Source organism: Oryctolagus cuniculus, chromosome 5 (assembly GCF_964237555.1).
Source record: "Oryctolagus cuniculus chromosome 5, mOryCun1.1, whole genome shotgun sequence".
Classification (NCBI taxonomy): domain Eukaryota; kingdom Metazoa; phylum Chordata; class Mammalia; order Lagomorpha; family Leporidae; genus Oryctolagus; species Oryctolagus cuniculus.
In genome coordinates, this window is record NC_091436.1 from 124,890,462 (window position 1) to 124,913,980 (window position 23,519).

Below are 23,519 nucleotides of genomic sequence, written 5' to 3' on the forward strand. Positions count from 1 at the left end.
TTGAACTGAGCTCCTGGCTTTTTCCTTTCCAGTGGTTTTTTTTTTTTTTTTTTGACAGGCAGAGTGGACAGTGAGAGAGAGAGACGGAGAGAAAGGTCTTCCTTTGCCATTGGTTCACCCTCCAATGGCTGCCATGGCTGGTGCGCTGCTGCCGGTGCACCGTGCTGATCTGAGAGCAGGAGCCAGGTGCTTCTTCTGGTCTCCCATGGGGTGCAGGACCCAAGGACTTGGGCCATCCTCCACTGCACTCCCTGGCCACAGCAGAGAGCTGGCCTGGAAGAGGGGCAACCGGGACAGAATCCGGCGCCCCGACCGGGACTAGAACCCGGTGTGCCAGCGCCGCAAGGCAGAGGATTAGCCTAGTGAACTGCAGCGCCGGCCCTTTCCAGTGTTCTTGATCTCAGTAAATGGAGCCACCATTCAATCTGTTGTTTCTTCTCATACTCAGTGTTTAATCCATCAGCAGGTCAGCTCTGCCTTTAAAATATATTCTGGAAATTGACCATTTGTTGTCATGTTCACCTGATACACTAATTTGAGCCAGTGACTTTTTGTTTGCAAAATGTCAGCAACTTCCTAGCTGGTTTCTTTGAGAAACCTTGCTTCCTTATAGTACATTCTCACAGTAGCTGGAGTTATCTTTGTATTTTACTTAAAAGTTTTTTCTTTAGTTAATTTACTTGAAAAGCAAAGAGAAAACCTAGACCATTTCAAGTAACTAACTTCTGTTTTCTATTTATCTAGTAGGGTTACATTACATTGAAGTAAAAATTTAAAACATTATTTGAGAGGTGGAGAGAGTAAATGAGAGAGAGAGAGATATACAGAGGGTGGCCTCTCATCCACTGGTTTACTCCCCCGATGCCTACAGCAGCTTAGGCTCGGTCATGTCAAAACTGGGAGCCAGAAGCTGGAACTTCAATCTAGGTCTCTTGTGGGTAAGCCATGACCCAACTGTTTGATCCATCATCTGCTGTTTCCCAGGTTGTGCATCAGCGCAAAGCTGGGATTGGAAGTGTAGTGGACACTCTGAGAAGGGATGTGCACATCCCCAGCAGCGTCTTTATTTATTTATTTTTTTTTGACTTGTTGCTGTCTTTCTGCTAACCTGATGTTAATTGTAGTGCTAAATAACTTTATGGGAATTTATGGGAAGTATATTTGCCCTTTCCAAAAGGACTAGATGGTAATGAGAGCTTTTTGGTATCACAAGCATATTTTTGGAAATGTGTTTTTTTTTTTTTAAATGAAGATTTATTTATTTGAAAGAGTTACACAGAGAGAAGAGAGGCAGAGAGAGAGAGAGAGAGATGTCTTCCATCTGCTGGTTCACTTCCCCCGGTGGCTGCAATGGCCGGAGCTGTGCCAATCCGAAGCCAGGAGCCAGGAGCTTCTTCCTGGTCTCCCACATGGGTGCAGGGGCCCAAGGACTTGGGCCATCTTCTACTGCTTTCCCGGGCCACAGCAGAGAGCTGGACAGGAAGTGGAGCAGCTGGATCATCCCACATGGGATGTTGGCATTTCAGGCCAGGGCGTTAACCCACTGCGCCACAGCGCTACCCCTCCCCCCCTTTTATTTTTAAAGATTTATTTGTTTACTTGAGAGGCAGAGTTACAGAGAGAGAGGCAAAGGCAGAGATCTTCTGTATGCAAGTTTACTCCCCAAATGACTGCAACAGCCAGACAGCTATTGCACAATGGCCAATCAAGCCAGGAACTGGGAGCCTGCTCCAGGTCTCCCATGTGGGTGTAGGGGCCCAAAGACTTGGGCCATCTCCCACTGCTTTCCCAGGCTGTAACAGGGAGCTGGATCAGAAGTGGATCATCCGGGACTCGAGCCAGTACCTATATGGGTGGCAGCAGTGCAGGTGGCAGCTTTACCCACTATGCCACAGTGCCTGCCCAACCCAGCAGCATCTTAACCACTAGTCCAAATGCCTACTCCAGGAAAAGGTGACCTTTTTGCCTACAGAGCTTTAGGAGATGTGTGTATTGCTACCTCTCAGATCTTATCTTCTACTGCCTCTTTGTTCACTTTGCTGTACATCTGTACACTGTCCTTAGGAAAACTTGGTACTTTGTTTGTTTTTTTTTTTGTTTTTTTTTGGCTTGAAAGTTCTCTAGCACCCCTTCCTGAGTTTCATTGAGGTCTTATGCTAAATTTCACCTCCTAGTTGAAATTAATTTGTTTTCACAGTATTTGTCATAATCTCAAGTTATATTTATTAATGTGCTATACTTCTTCATGACAATGAATTTCTTTTTATCTGGCTTAGTCATTAGTATATTCCTACTTCTTATGGCAGTGTGTGGCCTGTAGCAGGTGCCCAATAAATAAGTTATGATAATAACCCAAGTTATAAGTAGTGTTATCTTTAAATAAGAAGGTACCATTCTTATAAGTGGAGGGAGTAAAGGGAGCATACATCATCTTTGGTAAAGGAGAGAGGAGGGGGCTGACGCTATGGTATAGCGGGTAAAGCCACCTCCTATAGCGCCAGCATCCCATGTGGACACTGGTTTGAGTCCTAGCTGCTCCACTTCTGATCCAGATCTCTGCTATGGCCTGGGAAAGTATAGAAGATGGCCCAAGTTCTTGGGCCACTGTACCCCTGTGGAAGACCCAGAAGAAGCTCCTGGCTTCAGATAGGCACAGCTCTGGCCGTTGCGGCCATCTTGGGAGAAAACCATCTGATGGAAGACCTCTCTCTGCCTCTTTGTAACTCTGCCTTTCAAGTAAATAAATACATTTTTTTTTTTAAAAGAGAGAGGAAGGAGTTACTAAATTCGCTGGTTATTTGTACAGTAGATGCTTGCTTCTCCTGTAGCTGGGGGGAGGGATTTGGTGTGGAATAGAGGTTTGTTATTAATATAAGTTAATTATAGTAAAATAATGTAATGCTAAGTTAACATAATTAGTAAACTAAATTAGACAGGAGAATTCCTTATGGTTTTGTAACTAGGAATACTTCTTGGAGATGTTGAGCTTAGGTCAGATATTTGGATTTGGGTAGGTGAAGAGGTGTTACATTTTTTCAAAAGGTACTAGAAACAGGAAGAAGTGTAGGAGAAAGGTTCAGAAATACATTGGGTAGTTTGGAAGATACTGAATGCCTGATTTCATTGCTATAGAACAAAGATTGAGGAGGACTGATGTGACTGTTTTTAGACAAGTTTGAAAATCAGGTTTTTTTTAAAAAAAACTTTTCTTTTTTTTAAATTAAGATTTAAAAAAAAATTATTTGAAAGGCAGAGCTATGGAGAGAGGTAGAGAGAGACCAAGAAATCTTCCATCTGCCGGTTCATTCCCCAATGGCTGCAATGGCCAGGGCTTGGTCATGCCAAATCCAGGAGCCAGAAACTCTGGTCTCCTATGTGGGTGAAGGAGCCCAAGTACTTGGTCCTTCCTCTGCTGCTTTCCCAGGCACATTTGCAGGGAGCTATGTAGGAAGTGGAGTAGTTGGACTTGAAATGGTGCTCCTGTAGGATGCTGGTGTTACAGGCGGCTGGTTAACCCTCTGCACCATAATGCCTGCCCCTTTTTATATCTTTCAAAGTCTGCTTGAAATGGTGCATATAGAAGTATATTGGAATTACCACTGTGTTACTCCAGACACTACATACAGACTTTTTATAGGTACTTTAACATTTGATATTTTTTGCATCCTCAGAGGTTCAGTGACTGCTGGGTATTATTTTTCATATTGAGAAATTTAGATCATGATGTACATTGAGTTTTTTTTTTTTTGTAAAAGTAAAATGCAATGTATAATAGTGTTGGTTGAACATAATTGCTTCCTCCCTTTAAAGATTTTTGGAAATGGAAATTTTCTAATTATAAAAATTTTTTATTTTTATATTATGTGGGTTGTTCAGTATACCAGTGATTAGGATTGAGACTGTAGATTCTCAGGATCAGTATATAGGTTGGCTAAATTAGTTTTCCTTAGCAATGATGATTGAAGAAATGATAAAAACATTCCATTAGTTTTTAATTAGTGGGTTGACTGATAGATTTCACAGTCTAGATTTTAATGTTGCTTTGAGGGTGCAGGAACTAATAATAAGGTTCCCAACTCCTCTGGGTCCTCTAAGCTTAAAGATACTTCATGATATTTCTTCTTTGATCACTTAGTCACCACAAATATGAGCTCTAAATGGAAACTTCATAACATAACATGTTTACTGCATTTTGTTTGCAGTATTTGTGGTGTGCAATTTTACTAGAATTAGAACTTCTTTTTCTATCAGTATTTTCTGAGGAAAACGGTATATCCTTAAATCCATTGTTTTAAATTAAAAAGTTGATTTTTTTCTTGTCTGGGACAGGATTTTACAGGTGTGACTTAATACTAGTTATTGGTTTAATGATCAGGTTTAAATAGTATTAATCAGAAATGAACCTTTTCCTTGGGTTCACATTTTAACTGGCATGTTGAAATAATCTAGGTCCCAATCTGCACATCTGAATTCATTTTGTAAAATATGGCAAACAGCTGCATTTCAATCGAAAGTTGAAACAACTGCAGGACATTAACCCATTGAGAAGATTACAGTAGGTTTTCAGTTCCATGTTAACTGTATTTATTAGAGAAAATTGACTTGAGTCCTCCTGCTTCTTACAGACTTTTTTTTTTAATGTCTGGAAGAAAGGAAATAAAGCATTTGAAAATGATAGAACTTTGATGTGTAAAGAAGTTAATGTCTAAAGAAGTTAATTACCTAAATCATCAAACAAAATATGGGTACGGGAAATAATTATTTTAAAGAATCTAATGAGCTATCAGCTCATCATGTCAAGAAAAATGTTATTCACCTGTTTGATTTAAAAACTAAATAACTTGACTGTGAAAGGGTGATCATGGTTATAATAAACAAGGTTTAGGACCCTTTACATTTGCAGTAGGGAGACAACTAAAGAAAGCTATGGTTTTAATATGAATTTGCTTTATGAAATACCTTCTCTTCAGAAAGAATTAAAACAGGGTGAGTGGATTTGAAAATGAAAAAAGGGAAAGATTGCTCCAGCAGTGTCTCAGTACATTTGGCCATAAGATAGTTTCACAAAATGAAATGTATATAATGTGATGTGTGTCAACTCAAATCATAGCTGTGTTTTGAGGTTAGGATTGATACATAATCTTTAACATTTTCTCAAAGATATCTCTGTCAGTCAGCTGTTGAGACATTAGGGGAACATTTTCTGAAGTCTTCTAGAAATCCAGTGTTCTTTTTATTTGTTTGTTTGTTTGTTTTTGTAAAGCGTGTTCTGATTCTACAGCTCTTTGTGGAAATCTTTGGTTTCTTTCCATTTGCCCCAGTCTTGGAAGGTGATACCATTTTTCTTTAAACTCAGGTTTCAAATGGTAATGTTTCTTTTCCTATGTCATTTGTAGGAAAAATACTTATTCCAAAAATCTTTATGAAAAAGTAGAACAAATTTAAGCTTAAAGAAGTGATGGTCTTTTTTGGCATTAGAGTCTGTGTGTTTGAGAATTTTGGTTGTCAGGTTAAATTTGAGTGCAATTTTCTTCTTTTCCCTCTTTTTCTCTGCTCTTGTATTCTCTGGTGGTTTTGGCCTGGCCTTTTGGGCCCTCAGACTAGACCAGAGGGATATTGGAATATTCTAGATCTAGTCACTTAGCTAATGTGCTGCTTGTCTTACATGTTTGTCTTGCTGACTTCTCAGAAGTGTGATATAAAGCTCATCTCAGGCGGTGAACTGGGTAGCTTTTTTCCAGTTTCTTTTATTGAAGCCCAGCCTGTCTATCATCTCAGCCCTTGGTGAGTGTGTACTTGGTTTAGGTTTTCTGTGTTAATTTTTTCCATTATTTTGAAAAAAGTTTTTTACTTATTTGGGAGGCAGAGAGAGAGAGAGAGACAGAGACAGCAAGAATGAGTGTAAGAACATGTGAGCTCCCATAGTCTGATTCACTCCCCAAATGCCTGCAATGTCATAATAAATAAAATAAATCTTTAAAAAAAAAAAAAGGGAGGGTCAGGGCCCAGCATTGTAGCGCAGCAGGTTAATCTGCTGCTTGTGGTGCTGGCATCCTACATGCGTGCCAGTTTGAGTCCTGGCTGCTCCACTTCTGATCCAGCTCTCTGCTAATGTGTCCAGGAAACCAGCGGAAGGTGGCTCAAGTTCTCGGACCCCTGCAACCATGTGGGACACCCAAAAGAAGATTTATTTATTTATTTGAAAGGCGGAGCTACAGAGAGAGAGAAGGAGAGACAAAGAGAGATCTTCTATCTGCTGGTTCATGCCCTAAGTGGCAGCAACAGCCAGGACTGGGCCAGGCCAAAGCCAAAAGCCAGGAGCTTCTTCCAGGTCTCCCACGTAGATGCAGGTGCCCAAGTACTTGAATCATCTTCCACTTCTTTCCCAGGTGCATTAGCAGGGAGCTGGATTGAAAGTGGAGCAGCTAGGACTTGAACTGGTGCCCACATGGGATGTGATTGCTGCAGACTGTGGCTTTAACCTGCTGAACCACAGCGCCGGCCCCTGTCTTCTTTCAAAATAATAGGGGTTGGGGCCGGCACTGTAGCGTTGTGGGTAAAATTGTTGCCTGCAGTGCTGTCATCCCTTATGGGCACCAGTTTGAGTCCTGGCTGCTCCTCTTCTGATCCAGCTCTCTGCTATGGCCTGGGAAAGCAGTAGAAGATGGCCCAAGTCCTTGGGTCCTTGCACCTGCATGGGAGACCCGGAAGAACCTCCTGGCTCCTGGCTTCTCTGATCAGCGCAGCTCCAGCCATCGTGGCCATTTGGGGAGTGAACCAGTGAATGAAAGACCTCTCTCTCTCTCTTTCTCTCTCTCTCCCTCTCTCTCTCTCCCTCTGCCTCTCTGTAACTCTGCCTTCAAATAAAATAAATAAATCTTAAAAATGATAATAATAGGGCTCCTGGCTGATGCTGTGGTGTAGCAGGTGAAGCAGTTTCTTGCAGTGCTGGCATCCCATGTGGGCATTGGCTCAAGTCCTGGCTTCTGCACTTCCTATTCAGCTCCCTGCTAATGGCCTGGGAGAGCAGCAGAAGATGGCCTAAGTATTTGGGCCCCTGCACCCATGTAGAGATCCCGAGGGGACTTCTAGCTTCTGGCTTTGGATTGGTCTAGTTCCTGCCATTGTGGCCATTTGGGGAGTGGACCATGGATGGAGAAATGTGCTTGTGTGTGCTTCTCTCTCTCTCTCTCTCTCTTTCTCTCTCTAGCTCTGCCTTTCAAATAAATAAATATTTTTAAAAAATAGGGCTCAGCAGGAGTCAAAGATAAGAGTGTGAGAATTAAATATTTTTTTAAAAGATGTATCTTATTCATTTGAAAGGCAGAGAGACAGAGATGGGTGGGGAGAGATAGAGATAGAGATAGATCTCTTCCATGCACTGGTTCACTCCCAAATACCTGCAACAGCCAGGAGTGGGCCAGGCCAATGCCTGGACTGGGAACTCAGTCCAGGTCTCCAGTGTAGAACCAGCTACTTGAGCCATTACCTGCTGCTTTCTAGGGTTCATGTTCCCAGGGAAGCTGAAATCAGGAGTGGAGCTAGGAGCTGCATCCAGACACTCCAGTATGGGATGTGGACATCCCAGTGGTGTCTTCACCACTATGCCAAACACACACCACAGGGCTGAGAGTGAGCTGGATAGACTAATAGTTGTAGGTTTGTCAAAAGTGAAAACTGAACTTGCTTTATAAGAAAACTACTTGGCCGGCGCTGCGGCTCAATAGGCTGATCCTCCACCTAGTGGCGCTGGCACACCGGGTTCTAGTCCCGGTTGGGGCGCCGGATTCTTTCCCAGTTGCCCCTCTTCCAGGCCAGCTCTCTGCTGTGGCCTGGGAAGGCAGTGGAGAATGGCCCAAGTACTTGGGCCCTGTACCCCATGGGAGACCAGGAGAAGCACTGGCTCCTGCCTTCGGATCAGCGCGGTGCGCCAGCTGCAGTGCGCCAGCCGTGGCGGCCATTGGAGGGTGAACCATCGGCTAAAGGAAGACCTTTCTCTGTCTTTCTCTCTCACTATCCACTCTGCCTGTCAAAAAAAAAAAAAAAAACAAACAAACAAACAAAAAAAACAAAAAACACTACTTAATATTTGTTGAAATTGATGTCTTTTAGTGAAAGTCTTCAAGGTGTTTGAACTTGTATGATTGTGAGAGATGAATAATCTAAATTTATAAGGAGGTTAAGAAGGGGAATTCTTGATGTCTTTTCTTTTGATTATAATAGCCAGCATTAATTATGTGCTTACTGTGTGCTAAGTAATGTTCTGAATCTTGTATATGTTATTCATTTAATTCTCACAACTCCATTAAGAAGGTAGAACAGTCATTCCTGTTTTACAGATGAGGAAGCAAAGAAATATCTTGCTCAAAGGTCTAGCAAAGTAGCAGAGCCATGTTTTGAACCTAGGCAGTCTGACTGCAGAATCTACCCTCTTAGTCTTGTATACCTAGAGTTCTCTGTACTGCTTTATTTTATTGTATGTTGCACACTTTTTACTTTCTTTAGAATTTTTATTTTAAGGGAACATTATAACATTTCAAAATCTATGTACAGAGATGAAATAATACTTATTTTTGGAACTTACTATGTGATAATTGAGGATATACCTTCTTTCATGACTCTAACGTTATTTTGTTTCATTTGTATTTATTTAATGCTGTATACATTAATCAAAATGGCACACATTAGGATTGGCATCTAGTTTTCTCATACATGAGCTTAATTTTATGAGGGAAAATGCCATGTTTTAAATTGGATGAATTATTTGCCTGTAATATTATACATTATCATGTTTACTTTTGCTGTTGATTGATCTTATTTGTGTTTTAGGCTTAATGGGAATTCGATTCTGCTTTTTAAAAAAATTTTATTTAAAATTTTTATTTTTATTTTTTAATAGATTGAATATAGTTCAAAGATACAATTCCAAGAATATAATGATATTCCCTCTCTCCCTCTTTCTTTTCTTTTTTCTGTTCTTTTTCCTTCCTTCCATCCTTTTTTCCGTCCTTCCTTCCTCTTTAGTTTTTGAGATAATATTTGTAGTTTACATTACAGTAGATTCTGCTTTAGTTTTCTTTCTTTAATTCATTTGAGAGGCAGAGAGACAGCCAGCCAGAGAGAGCTAGCCTGTGTGTGTGCTAGAGAGGGAGAAAGAAAGTGAGCTGGCTTCATTGCTCACTCACATCCACTGACTCAATTCAGGTCTTCCACATGGTAACAGGGACTCCACCACTTGAGCCATCACCCTGGGAATCAGGAGCTGGGCTTAGGTACCAGGCACTCCCATATACGATGTGTGCATTCCAAGAGGCATCTTAACCACTAGGCCGGATCACAGGCCCTGTTGTACTTTTCTTTTCTTTTCTTTTTTTTTAAGATTTTATTTATTTACTTGAGAGGTAGAGTTACAGACAGAGGGAGAGGTAGAGAGAAAGGTCTTCCATCCACTGATTCACTCCCCAAATGTCTCCAACGGTGGCAGCTGGGCCAATCTGAAGCCAGGAGCTTCTTTTGGGGCTCCCATGTGAGTGCAGGGACCAAAGTGCCTGGGCCATCTTCTGCTTTCCTAGGCCATAAGCAGGGAGCTGGATCGCAAGAGGAGCAGCTGGGACACGAATGGGCACCACTATGGGGATGCCCAAGCCGTGGGCAGAGGATTAACCTACTGCGTCATAGCTCCGGCCCCCCGTATTTTTTAACTTTGTATTTTACAGTAGTGGCACTCTTTTTTAAAATGAAATCTTACGTGGGACTCTCATATTATGAAATAGAAAAATCATTATTGTTTTGGTGGTCAGATGAAGCAAGGGAGTATGTATGTTTGGGGGCCATTGTGAACTCCCTGAAGAGTCATTAATGAATCTTAGGGCTCCCTGAAACACATTTTGAACAATTAAGCTCTATTAAAGCATTTTAATGAATTTTTTTGTTATATTGCTTACTGCCAATTTATCAGTAAAGTGAATAGTTGATGTCTTAATTGAGCAGTCTTTTCTACCTTACTATTTCATTTTAATAATGAATATTTTTCAAGTATAAATAAATCAGACATATGCAAACCAAATAATCAGAAATTTCAAACTTTACTTCTTGATTTTATAATTGCTTACATTTTTAATACATTTTCTTATAGTTTAAAACAGTTTGTGGCCGGCACCGTGGCTCAATAGGCTAATCCTCCGCCTAGCGGCGCCGGCACACCGGGTTCTAGTCCCGGTCGGGGCACCAAATTCTTTCCCGGTTGCCCCTCTTCCAGTCCAGCTCTCTGCTGTGGCCCGGGAGTGCAGTGGAGGATGGCCCAAATGCTTGGGCCCTGCACTCGCAAGGGAGACCAGGAGAAGCACCTGGCTCCTGGCTACGGATCAGTGCAGTACGCTGGTTGCAGTGCGCCAGCCATAGCGGCCATTGTGGGGTGAACCAACAGAAAAAGGAAGACCTTTCTCTCTGTCTCTCTCTCACTGTCCACTCTGCCTGTTAAGAAAAAACAAAACAAAACAAAAAAAAACAAAAAAAACACAGTTTGTAAGCTTTATTTCTCCTTCTTATTTAGATGAATAGTACTGCAGCTAGCCCAATGTCTACTGCCACTTCAAATAGTGGAAGAAGTACAGGGAAGTCTATAAGCTTCGTGGCAGAATTACAGAGTATGATGTAAGTATATCTCTGCATGCTATTGCTGATACTGTTCATGTTGATGAAAGACAACAGAAATAACATTTATAAAACTTGAAAATATCTTGTACTTAAGTAGGAGAGGCAAATTGTTTAAAAATGCTACAGTGGTACTGTATTTGAAAAATGAGTATGAGTTCATCTTTATACAAAATGGAATAAATGATCATATATAAACATTAGATTTAATTATTACTTGCTCAAATTTATGGGTTGTTTATTGCTATTTTAGCTTTATATTTAGAAGATTTTGAAACTGATTATACTTGTTTTCTGGAATAGTTGAAATTTTTGGAGAAATTCTGTTTTTTTCAAATGTGATAATACTCTGTGAGCCTAATTCATTTTTTAGTTTTTATAATATTTGAAACTGCTGTTTATCATAATGTTGGGAAAAAGCTTAGATCTTTTAAACAACATACTTATTTAATCTTTGACAAATTGCAGAGGCCTTAAGATTTCTTTCCTAAGGCCCAATTCAGTTTGATTTCTGACTTCTTACATTGGGTGAGACTACATGTCTTAATTGATGAGGCAGCATATTTATTGGAAATGTCTATTGTTTCTTTACTGTTGGTTCAAGAGACAATCATTTACATGGGATGGGGAACACATTATATATTTTTTTCCTTTAGATACGTTATTCATGACTTCTCATGTAGTTTTGAAGAATATTTCTGTTGATGATTTACATGTCTTCTTGTGGGTGTTTACTGATACAGCCTTCATAATAGATTAACTCCACTATGTGATGATGATTATTTAAAGATAAAATGAGTTTGAACATATATCTATTAGTTGCTTGGTGAACATACTTTAAAGAGCCTTGAAAATGTTGAGGTCATAGGTTCTCAAACTTTATGGTCTCAAGATTCTTTTCGCCTTATTAAAGATCCTAAATGTGTGTTTATTTGGGTTATATCTATTAATATTTATTTTTCTACAGTTTAAGTTGAGAAATACAAAATTGCATTTATTTTAAAATTGATAAACCTAATATATTTCTCATAAAAATTATATTCTAAAATGAAAAATTTGTAATACCTTTTGTTAGTTAAGATGGGAATAAAATAAACATAGTAATTTAGGAGCTGTAGGATGTGAATTTGTATTTTAAACTATGGAAATCTTAAGAATTTATACTTGTATATACTTTGATGGATTAGTTTTTTTTCACTATTAGCTTGGTGACTTTATGTGAAGAATCTCTTGTGTTGTGTTACTTATATTTAAAAATATTAAGCATATTTTATAATGTAAAGAAATTCTTGGTAGAGCTTACTTGAAGATTTAATTTGCATTTTTGAAATTTCTAATTTTGAATTTTTAACCCCTTAAAATTATAGAAGATAGAATAATGAACTCCATATACTCATCATCTAGCCTTAACTATAATTGTGTTTTACCAGTCTTACTTAACGTTTCTTCTTACTTTTTATTTTTCTTTCAATGAGTATTTTAAAGCAAATCTCACCACCTAATACCAAACTTTGAAGTATTTATTAAAACAATATATCTGTTAATAAAGAACAGGTAATCTATAGCAGAGGTCAGTAAAGCAAGGCTATGTACTTGCTTCCTATTTTTGTAAATAAAGTTTTATTTTGTTACAGCCATGCTTATTCACGTGTCTGTCATTTATTGCTGCTTTCATGCTACATGGCAGTTGAGTGTTTGTGACAATGACTATATGGGTTGTAAAGCTGAAAGTTTTATTATATGGCCCTTTATGAAAAAAGTTTTACCTCTGATTTTAAAACAAGCCTTTATAAGAAGCAAGGTGTAGAGCATAATTTTTTCTTTTGTCATTTGTACTTAGAAGTTTTACTTAATGCGTTTGATTGACCTTAGGCCATTTAAGAAAATTGAGTAAAAGTAAAAAAATAAAAAAAGTAAATTCAGCACTTTCTTATGAAATAGATTTGCAAACATCTTCCCAACTAATGTACCTAAGCTGGATTGAGAATGCAAAAGTTATTGTTGGCTCCAGCTCTGGAAGAAATGTACATTTTCCTTCTATTTTAGACTTCATAGAGAGGCCACTTCTAATAGTTACATTCATCATTTATAGTCTGGAGTTATTTTTTTCCTCTTATGAATTTCTTCACAGAAAGGAAAATGGGCTAATTTTGTGGCAGTCTTTTTTTTAATTTATTAATATTTTCTAGTGGTATAAAATTTTCAGCTCCTGATCATATAAAATGTGAATCAGTATACGTTTGATCCTTATCTATGTGCTCATTTCAAATGAGAAGTTGCAAACCTAAGCTGCTGTGTTAATTTTGTGTTGCAAGATTTTATTCTTGGAATCCCTATTTTATTGCTGCTGTTTCACTGTTTTTCTAAGCCTGTTTGTATTGCTGTGTTTCAATTCTATTAATGAATTATTTTCTTCTTGCATCTCTGCCTTCCAACTGTATTGTAGTGTTATTTCTGGGGAATGATTTCACTGAAATGTATCTAGTTTTTGTCGCTCCCCCTCTTCATGGAGGAACGACATAGGACCCTGCGCTGTTCTTTCGTCTGCTCGGCCCTCCCCGGGTTTGCTGCTGGTTCTTCCCGGGTTGGCTACTATCCCTTCCACCTCCGTGGAAGGGCAGTTCCCCCTGGCCGCTTTCCCCACTTCCGCAGGGGAGCGGCACACCGCCGGCCGGCTCTTCTCGGGGGCTGCACAGGTGTTCCCCTTAGATGTTCCCCATAGATGTTCCTGGTGCATGCCGTCTCTCTCCTCCTTTATAGTCCTCCTCCGCCAATCCTAACTCGGCTGCCCACACGCCGAGTACGCTGCTCTCCTCCAATCAATAGCAAGTCCTACAGTTTATTAGTTGAACTGGAGGCAGCTGTGCGGAAGCTGTTTACTTCTCTCCCAGCGCCATATTGTGGGAGAGCAGATGCATAGAATAAGTCTTAATTCCAGTAACTCAGTCTAGTCCGGATTGCTCCCCACAGTTTTCAAGCACAAATGAAATTATCATGATCTGCTAGTAAGTATAGAACAGGCAGCAAGTCTCTACCATTAGAGCTTTGAGAAAATTACCCTGTTTAAATTTGGGTAGTAGATACCACCAGTGAAGCATTCTTTAGCAAATGCTTCCACAGATGTTAAGTAAAGAATTAGTATTCAAACAGTTGTTAGTGGGTTGGGGTGACAGTAGCTGTCCCTTATCCACTGCATATAACAGCACATTTGCTCTGTGCTACTTATCACAGCTCTTTAACAAATCACCTGGTTTGGAAGGGTCTAGAGACTTCATTTTTAACTTACAGAACTCAAGCAAGACTGTAAATTCACAAATCATTTAGTCCACACTGCTGGTATTTTAACAGACTTAAGAATTTTAATTTAAATGTACTTTAAGGGTCCTCATTGGACTCGCCCATGTTTTACTGTTGATACCTTGCCTTGTTGTGTTGCAGTTTTTCAGGTTTACAGGCCCAGAGATGATGATGCCAGGTTTCACTGCTTAGTAGCATTTAGTAACTCTAATGTGACCAAATTTTAACAAAAAAAGATTTGGTTTGCATGTAACTTACTTAAATAAGAGTTATAAAAATTAAAATTTTATTCTTACTTAAAAAGCCACAGATAAAATTTTAATTCATTCTTCCCATGTAGTAAAATGTACTCTTAATTGTATGGTTCTACAAAAAAAATTTTTTTAAGATCAAAATTTATTGACTCTTTTTTTATATGGCAGGACCTAAATGCTTTCAGAAAGCACCATGCTAGCAGTAGAGAAAAGGGTAAAGAGAGAAATAATGTCATGAAATAGGATGCAGAAAATTTCCTTGGTAGGGAGGGAGAGGTGAACTCTTTCAAGGGTAAGCTTCCTAACTTCAAGTCTGAATTTCTGACTGCTTTCTGGAATGGCTAGTAAGTATTCTGTGAGTATGTCCAAGACTGAACCGGTAATTTTCTGAGTAAGATTTTCTGCTGCTTGGAAGAGTTTTTGGGGTAATTAAGACCAACTCTTTACCCATTGCTGCACTAGACTAGAGTGTTATTATATATTTGAAAGATATCTTTTGGCTATTATTGATTTAGTGTTATAAAACTTTGAGCTGTGAGAGAATATGTTCCTATTTAACTTACTATGGCTATAAAAAGTCCTACTGTGTACATATCTGAATTAATGATAGATAATCAGGTTTTTAAACAGACATAGTGTTCCTTGAAATGTGTGTATTTAAGTTTTTCAGGAACCTGGAAGAAAAAGAAAATTCTGAAGGTAAATAGTGCTAACATACTTATAATTCCAAAGATGCCTTAATAATGCCAGTGATGATGATGAGTGGTTATATAGCACATACTGTGTTCAGCCTGTCTCCTGAGTATTTCCATATGCTATTTCATGCAGTCCTCACACCCTGTTAGGGTAGATACTGTTGTTCCCTTTTTTAGATGAAGGAATTGATACACAAAGGTTGAGTAATACCAAATATTACCCTAAAATCAGTACTGGATTTATACCAGGAAGTCAGACAACTTGTGCATCTGTGCTGTTCGCACTTACGCTAAACTGTATTTCAGTTAATATGATTTTTAGTTTTATTTATAAAATTTAGTTTATAAGTAAACCTTCACCAGTTCATTTGTGTAATGCAGTGATAATGTGAAAAGTAAATAACTGTTCAGGTAATTACCTAGTTGTTACTAAAGAGGCTAATTTTTATAAGATGTATTCGTTTAAATAGGCATTTTTGGGGCCGGTGCTGTGGCTCACTAGGCTAATCCTCCGCCTAGCGGCGCCGGCACACCAGGTTCTACTCCCGGTCGGGGCGCCGGATTCTGTCCTGGTTGCCCCTCTTCCAGGCCAGCTCTCTGCTGTGGCCAGGGAGTGCAGTGGAGGATGGCCCAGGTGCTTGGGCCCTGCACCCCATGGGAGACCAGGAAAAGCACCTGGCTCCTGCCATTGGATCAGCGCGGTGCGCCGGCCGCGGCGGCCATTGGAGGGTGAACCAATGGCAAAGGAAGACCTTTCTCTCTCTCTCTCTCACTGTCCACTCTGCCTGTCAAAAAAAAAAAAAAAAAAAAAAAAAGGCATTTTTGTACAATTGTAGTGTTTGTTTCAGTTGCCTCTAACCACTAACTCTTTTCCAGCAAGGATATGTCAGTAACCAACAGAAAATATAACTTTCATAGAACTTAAATATTTATATATTCCTTACTATATGTCATACTGTGCTGCTATTACCATTTGGTATATAAATATGGCCGCATTGTTTTATTGAATATTTACTTATTTTTAATTTTTATTTGAGAAAGAGCTCCCTGATTCATTCCCCAAGTGCCCCTAATGGACATTCCTGTTTCCCCATTCCCCTGACAGAGGCTGGAAGCTAGGAGCTCAATCCAAGTCATTTCTCGCATGGATGTCAGGAACCCAATCCCTTGGGCCATTCTCTTTGTTCCTCAGGATCTGCATCAGCGGGAAGCTCAATGCAAGAGCTGCAACCTTGAATAGAAACTAGGCACTTCCCATGCAGGATGTGGGCCTCTTAACCACAAGGCCAGATGGCACAGAATATTTAGATATCTCTCTCCTGTCCACTGGCTCACTCTCCAGATGCCTTCAGTGGAAGAGCTAGACCAGACTAAAGCCAGGAGCTAGGAACTCAGTCTGGGTCTTCCACCTGGGTGGCAGAAAGATAACTCCATGAACCATCACTGCTGCCTCCTAAGATGTGCATTAGCTGGGATTTGAACCCAGGCACTTCATATAGGATGCAACTGTCCCAAGTGGTATCTTAACTGTTCTGCCAAATGCCCACTCCCCTAAAGTGTAATTTTAGAAAAGAATAGAATAAGCCTTTTTGATTTGACTATTGATTCTAAAGTCTCATGACAATTTTTAAGTGTGGCAAAGTGCAGTTGTGATTCTCTCTAAATTAGAGTCTGATAAATGGTTTTAGATTATTGCAAAGAAATGGGAATTGATGTGTTCACATATATATTAATATTTGTGTATATGTTTTTAACATATCAAAGTGTGCTAACATCTATATATTGATATATGTATGCCATTTTTTATAAATATATCTTTTTCAGATACATCTCTGTAGATACTGTCGCTCCCCCTCTTCGTGGAGGAGCAACACAGGACCCTGCGCTGTTCTTTCGTCTGCTCGGCCCTCCCCGGGTTTGCTGCTGGTTCTTCCCGGGTTGGCTACTATCCCTTCCACCTCCGTGGAAGGGCAGTTCCCCCTGGCCGCATTCCCCACTTCCGCAGGGGAGCGGCACACCGCCGGCCGGCTCTTCTCGGGGGCTGCACAGGTTCCCTTAGATGTTCCCCAAAGATGTTCCCGGTGCATGCCGTCTCTCTCCTCCTTTACAGTCCTCCTCCGCCAATCCCAACTCGGCTGCCCACACGCCGAGTACGCTGCTCTCCAATCAGGAGCAGGTCCTACAGTTTATTGGTTGAACTGGAGGCAGCTGTGCGGAAGCTGTTTACTTCTCTCCCAGCGCCATATTGTGGGAGAGCAGATGCATAGAATAAGTCTTAATTCCAGTAACTTAGTCTAGTCCGAGCTGCTCCCCACAGATACTTTAAAAAAAATCTTAAAACATCATAGGCCCTTAAAAAATGTTATTGTAGTCATTAGAAGGTTTTCCAACTGGCACAACATTTTTTCCAAGGACAGAATAAACAGAGTTCAAAAGCTACTTTCCTAGAGAAGAATAGTAAGAACTAATCCTGAATCTTATCTTTGTCTGATGGCTTGCTTCTTCCTTTACTTTTCATGGTTTTCTGACTTATAGCAACTGCATTGTGACTGGTTTTTGCCCTGGCTGGAAGATTATTAATAGCCTTTTGTGGCTTTCTCACCATTCCTGGATAACACTGATTGGTAGTGTGTGCTTAGTAGGGAAAAAGGAGTAAATCAAATGTTTTTGAGCTGTCCTGGCAATCAGAATTTATTTATGAAACAAAAATCACATTCTTTTTGTCTGGAATTACTCTCTGAAGAGTCAGACTTGGAGTCCAACCCATTTCTAAATGAAGTGCTAACTGTATTGTGCCTCTTCTTCAAACCTAGAACTTTAGTTTATCAGTGTTCTTTATTTACCTCTAATGTCAACAGAGATAGTGGTTATTTTTAATAGCCAATAAAATATCACTAATCTGGAATTTGTAGTAAATATAAATATTTAAAAATATTTTACAAAGAAAAATAAGTACTTTTTTTAATAATCACAATTTATTTGTGATTATGGTAGCATGATACAGTGGAAAGGATTGTAGACTTGGAGCCAGAAGATCCTAGTTCACTTCTGTATTAGTGGATTTTCCATGCTAATAACAAATACCCTTGGCTTCCTTCAATAAAAAATCCTGGAAATGTTATGGGTAGGGGAATTGTTGTTTTAACATTTTATTCTAAATGAAGTGTTTTTATAATTCCTTATTACAGAAGTAGTTCATATTATTTTCTAGAAAAAAAAATCAGAATGCACAGGAAGGTTATAAGAAACACCTTTAAACATGGAGAGTGAAAATGCTGTTAGTGCTTTAGCATTAATCCTTCCAGTTCCTTTCCAATGCATTAAAACAAAAACAAAAACCCAGAAGCCTAAATTTTAATTACTATTGTATAACCGGGGTTTTTACTTAATATGTAGTAAGACTTTTCCAGGTTGAAAAATATGCATAATCTTTATAGCTGCAATAATTGCTATTCTATTATGATTAAAGAGGTATTTATAATTAAGAGGGATGAGAGGTCTGGGAGCCCTCTCACACAGTGGCAGGGCCCCAACTTCTTCAACACATCATCTGCTGCCTTTCAGGATGCACAAGTAGGAAGCTGGGAGTGGAGCACTCCAGTATGGGATCTGGTGTCTCAATCTGCATCTTAACTGCTTTTCCAAATTGCCCCCTCCCCCCTGCATTTGTTTGTTTATTTTTTTCTTCTTTTTTGGGGGGGGGGGATTTTTATGACCTTTCCTGAAAGTTTTAGTGAGTTTTAATCCCGCCAGTGGTCTATGAGGGAACTTCAAAAAGTTGGTGGAAAATGGAATTAAGAGATAAGTTTAGGGGCCAGCACAGTGGGTAAAAGCTGCCACCTGCAACGCTGGCATCCCATATGGGCACCAGTAGTTGGGTAGTTGTACTTCCAATCCAGCTCTCTGCTAATGGCCTGGGAAAAGCAGTGGAAAATAACCCAAGTATTGGGAGACCCAGATGAAGTGTCCGGCCATTGCTGCCGTTTGGTGAGTGAACCAGCAAATATAAGATCTTTGTCTCTCCCTCTCTCTCTGTAACTCTGACTTTCAAATAAAAAAGTAATTTTTTAAAGATAAGAATAGTTTAGTGAAAAAAATTTTTGAAATTCATGTATGTGTTTTTCATAATATATATCTTCCAGGAAATATTTAAAGACCCCATGTAATGCTTTGACAATATTAAGTAATGTATGTTTTTTAGTGTGTTAGAATTGTTTTTCATTTAGTTTTTAAAGGTAATACATTTAATCGCTTCTCGGCCTTTTGGCTAAGATCAAGTGTAGTAAAGGTAATACATTTACATACTTAAAAAATAGTTATACAGCAAATAGTTCTGCTACCCATTTTGCCTACTTTCCTTCCTTTGAGTAACAACTTTTATTCTTTCTTGGGTATTTTTCCAGAGTTTGTCCATCCACATGTAAACAAGTGCATTTGTGAACTTTTTCCTTATTCTGTAGACATTCTTCTGTACTGGTTTTAACCTTTTATGAAGTGATGCATCATATAGAGACTGTGTGTTTGTGTAATTTAAAGTGTAGAGTTTTGTAGTTGCTGTTTGATTAATTCAGGAAGCCCTAAAAACAGAGAAACCCCTTGTTATTCAAGGAAACTGAGACAGCTACTAAATGAGATACTTACATTACAAGAGGTAATAAGACCCTTTTGCAGATAAGGAAAAGAAGAACTTAAAAACAATCTTTAACCCTTACCAAAAGAGACACTTTAGGATGTCTGTATGTATCTGAGTTAATTATTTAAAAAGTTTTTAGAAGATTTTAGACATTACTGTGGTTTTTTGATACCTGTCTCCCCCAATTAATGTGAACAACTTTCTATGTTATGACACTTCTTTATTTCAGTGTAAGAATATCTTTTTAAGTTATTAGTTGAGCCATTATTTCTAGTTTTCTACTATTAACTAAAACTGATGTAGTGAAATTTTGATACTTATTACCTTAAAGTCTTAACATTTTTGAGTCTAAAATCTCTTTTGTTGCTAATGTTCTAATTTTTCCTCCAGGAAATTTGAACTGATTTACTTACATTCCTATCAGGTTTGGAAAGCACCTCCTTCCAACTCTCTTTGACAATTTAATAGTAGTAGAAACGCTGTGTTGTTTTACAGCTTTTCTTGGACTAACTGATCATACAAATGTTTTAGCAATTTGTATTTCTTCTTTTGTGGTAGTCTTTTTGTGTTCTCACTGCATTTTTACCAAGTTTCTATTTTTTTCTTTTCTTTTTTTTTTTAATTAAGGGCCTTTAATGTATTAAAGGCGTTGACCCTTTGTTGATCATATTTGGCATTCTTCTACCCCTCCGTCAATCTTTTGGTTTTCTTAAGGTTTGTTTATAGTGATTTTTTTTTTTTTTTTTTGACAGGCAGAGTGGATAGTGAGAGAGAGAGACAGAGAGAAAGGTCTTCCTTTAGCCGATGGTTCACCCTCCAATGGCCGCTGCGGCCGGCGCGCTGTGGCCGGCGCACCGCGCTGATCTGAAGGCAGGAACCAGGTGCTTCTCCTGGTCTCCCATGGGGTGCAGGGCCTAAGCACTTGGGCCATCCTCCACTGCACTCCCTGGCCACAGCAGAGAGCTGGCCTGGAAGAGGGGCAACTGGGACAGAATCCAGCGCCCCAACCAGGACTAGAACCTGGGGTGCTGGCACCGGTAGGTGGAAGATTAGCCTATTGAGCCGCGGCGCCGGCCTGTTTATAGTGATTTTTAAAAACTATATGAACTGTGTGAGTTTTCATTTTTAAATGTAGCTTCATCAGTCATATATCTTAGTGCTTCTGCCTTTGACAGAAAGTCTCGACCTCTGTTTTGACACATATATCCATGTTCTTATATTTCAGGTTTTTAACTTCTGAATTTAATATTTAATCCATTTTTATATGATATTAGAGAGGGTTCAAAGTTAAAGCAATTTTATTTCAAATTGATTTGCCAGTGGTCATACACTATAAATTATATAACCCTTCCTTTCTATTTAGAATTGAAATGCTGCCTTTATGAAATAATAAATTATTAATTACTTTTCACTTTCTGCTTTGTTTTGTTGAATTGTCTATGCCTTTGCCAGTACTGCATTATTTTAGTTATTATAGTTTCTTAATATGTTTTAATATTTGGTATTATTGTTCATGTCCCTCTGCATAACTTTTCTTTTGAAAATATTTCTGGACTCTTCCTATTTTTATTCTTCCAGATGAATTTTTAGGAATCATTTCATCAAGCTCCAAAACAAATTCTAACTGCACATTTAAGCAGTTTCATTTTTCTTTTCTTTTTATACTATTTACTGTATTCTCAGATTTCAGACATTGGTTTGTGTGATTCATATTACTTTTAAAGTTGATTAATGAAGTAATTTTACATTTAGAAAGTTTATTTGAAAGAACTCTGGATAGAACAGCAAAAACAACTGACTAATGAGTGGGTTGGTTAGCTAGTGTATGATTAGAGACTCTGAAGAACTTCTCAGTTTTCTTTAATATTTATGTTTCTTGTTTAAATGTAGAATTGTGCTGTGACTGCATTATGTAAAAATCAAACTAGTCCCTTAATTTGAAATTATTGTCTTTATTTTTGAATGGTGAACATGGTTGGAAATTAAAGGGCAGTTTAATTTTTAAAATAGATATATAAAACTGCATTTTTACTAATGGAATTATATACAAGGTTGTCTATATCATAATTCATAGAAAATAAATATATTGGTACATTCTTTTATAAACACATGAGGATAATTTAAGTGATCAAATGAGTCTTATTTTGACCATGTTAATGAAAATGTTTCCACAATAGGTAATGACAGTGTATGAAAAAATGCACATAGAATACCAACTACAGTTGTAATAGTAATGCTCTCAGGCACCATAGAGGCATACAGTGTGCTCTGTTCCAGTGATAAATTGTCTTTTTTTGACATTTTATTTCAATTGATATATTTATTTGTATAGTTTTATTCTTTCTGTCTTCTCGGCACCTTATAATATATGCATATATATATATATTTAGTTTGCTTAATGCTTCAGCCGTGTTTCACTCCTCCTCCCCCCGCCCCCCTTTGAATAGACTAGTAACCAAATTTATTAGATTTGTGTCTAAATTAAGAGCTCATCAACTATGAAAACCTATACACTTTCTGTTCTGCAAAAATAGTTTAATTTCTGGTGCATAAGCTTAGTATTGAGAGTTGAGTGGCACATTTTTCAGTTCGGAATTTTGAATGTATTTTCAAAGGCTGAAATTGTTAGGTAGCAAGTCAAAGTTTATTTCCAACTCAAGATCAAATTTCATTTCTCAGATAATGTTAGGGTTTGTACCAGATTGCTGGGTGAGTTCAGTGCACACTTTTTGTCTTTCACCTATTAAAAAACGTCTGAAGTAATACTGATTTTTTTTAGCTATGCCTAATTATCCTTCACACCATTTTGAAGGAGTCGGCAGGGCCCCTGGGTGAAGAGGGTGGAGGAAGTGGCATAAATAAGAAGTAAGGAAGTTTGTAGAGAATAGTGAGGAGTTAATGAGAAGTGTGCTTAGTGTGATTTAGATGGTCAGGACTCAGCTTTAAGCTTAGGAAGATTATGTAATTTTCTAGAGTAGTGCTGAGCTGATAAGCACAGGACTGGGAAACAAAGATGATTGGGTTGATATGGAAATTAGAAGGGCAGTAGTGGCAGAAGGAGACTGAAATTAGAGGTGTGTTGGAGGTTCTGACATTGAGCCTAGGCTGGGTTGGGAAGTAAGGTATAGCAAGTAGGAAGCAGTTGACAACTTGAAGAATGTGATTTCTACAAATAAAAATTAGGTGGGAGCAATTTGAGCTAGAGAAATAGAAAATGTATCACAAAGTAGATGCGCCAGTTTGGACATCTCATTCTTTTGGAAGTCTTCCATGACCTCTTTGGTTTTCATCAACTTTCTTTGTGCTGTGTCACTTTCTACTGCTCTTACGACAGTCCCCATTTTATTGTTTTACAGTGTTTGTCTTTCTGTTTTTAATCCACTGTGAGCTTCTTGATTATAGAGATTGTTTACATTTTCCTGTTTTACAGTACTTGGTGTCTAGTAGGTGTGGAATTTTATAGAATAAATAGGAAGTTGAGATCATAGTGGGATTTTGTTTAGGAAGCCAACCTCTGTGAGTGTGGCTGGAGTTGAAAAGAGGTTAAAAGTCTGCAAAAATATAACTAGTAAATATGGGTATGGATAATCTATTTTCATACTATATTCTCCATATTAGAAATTCAAATTACTGTTTTATTTTGGTCATCCTCTAATTTTTAAAGGCTTTGAATATTTTCATATCCTGCCGCAGGTATTTATTTTGTTTCCTTATTAACTTTAGGAATGAAATTTAACCATCCCCATTATTTTGTTGTAATAATTTTGGTTTCTTCTTCATCTTAGCTGTCTGGAAAACATTTTTAGGTGTATTTAGATTTAGAGTGTCTTGAAGCTTTTATTATTTCCTTAGAAAGTAATATATGTATATGTATAGATAATATAAATAGTCTATGGAAGGTAGGATGACCTAATAGGGTTATGCAAATACGGGTGAATCTTATTTGTTTTAAAATATTTCTCTGAGGTATTTATTATTTATGAAGTC

At 38.4% G+C, this 23,519-nt stretch overlaps 2 protein-coding genes and 1 pseudogene across 12 annotated transcripts in view; 2 read left to right on the plus strand and 1 right to left on the minus strand.

Annotated features, from left to right (window-relative positions):
- The window catches only part of RUNX2 (RUNX family transcription factor 2), a 358,973-nt gene that overhangs the window by 306,603 nt on the left and 28,851 nt on the right, over positions 1–23,519 (minus strand). The gene's annotated exons all lie outside the window — the stretch shown is intronic.
- SUPT3H (SPT3 homolog, SAGA and STAGA complex component) overlaps positions 1–23,519 on the plus strand; it is a 493,592-nt gene that overhangs the window by 6,227 nt on the left and 463,846 nt on the right. For all 3 annotated transcript variants that reach the window (XM_008262999.4, XM_008262998.4, XM_070074041.1), the window contains one exon: positions 10,553–10,653. In XM_008262999.4, the coding sequence (XP_008261221.1) occupies positions 10,553–10,653 (101 nt within the window). The remainder of the gene's footprint in view (positions 1–10,552; positions 10,654–23,519) is intronic.
- On the plus strand, positions 19,147–19,244 carry LOC127493292 (U2 spliceosomal RNA; annotated as a pseudogene).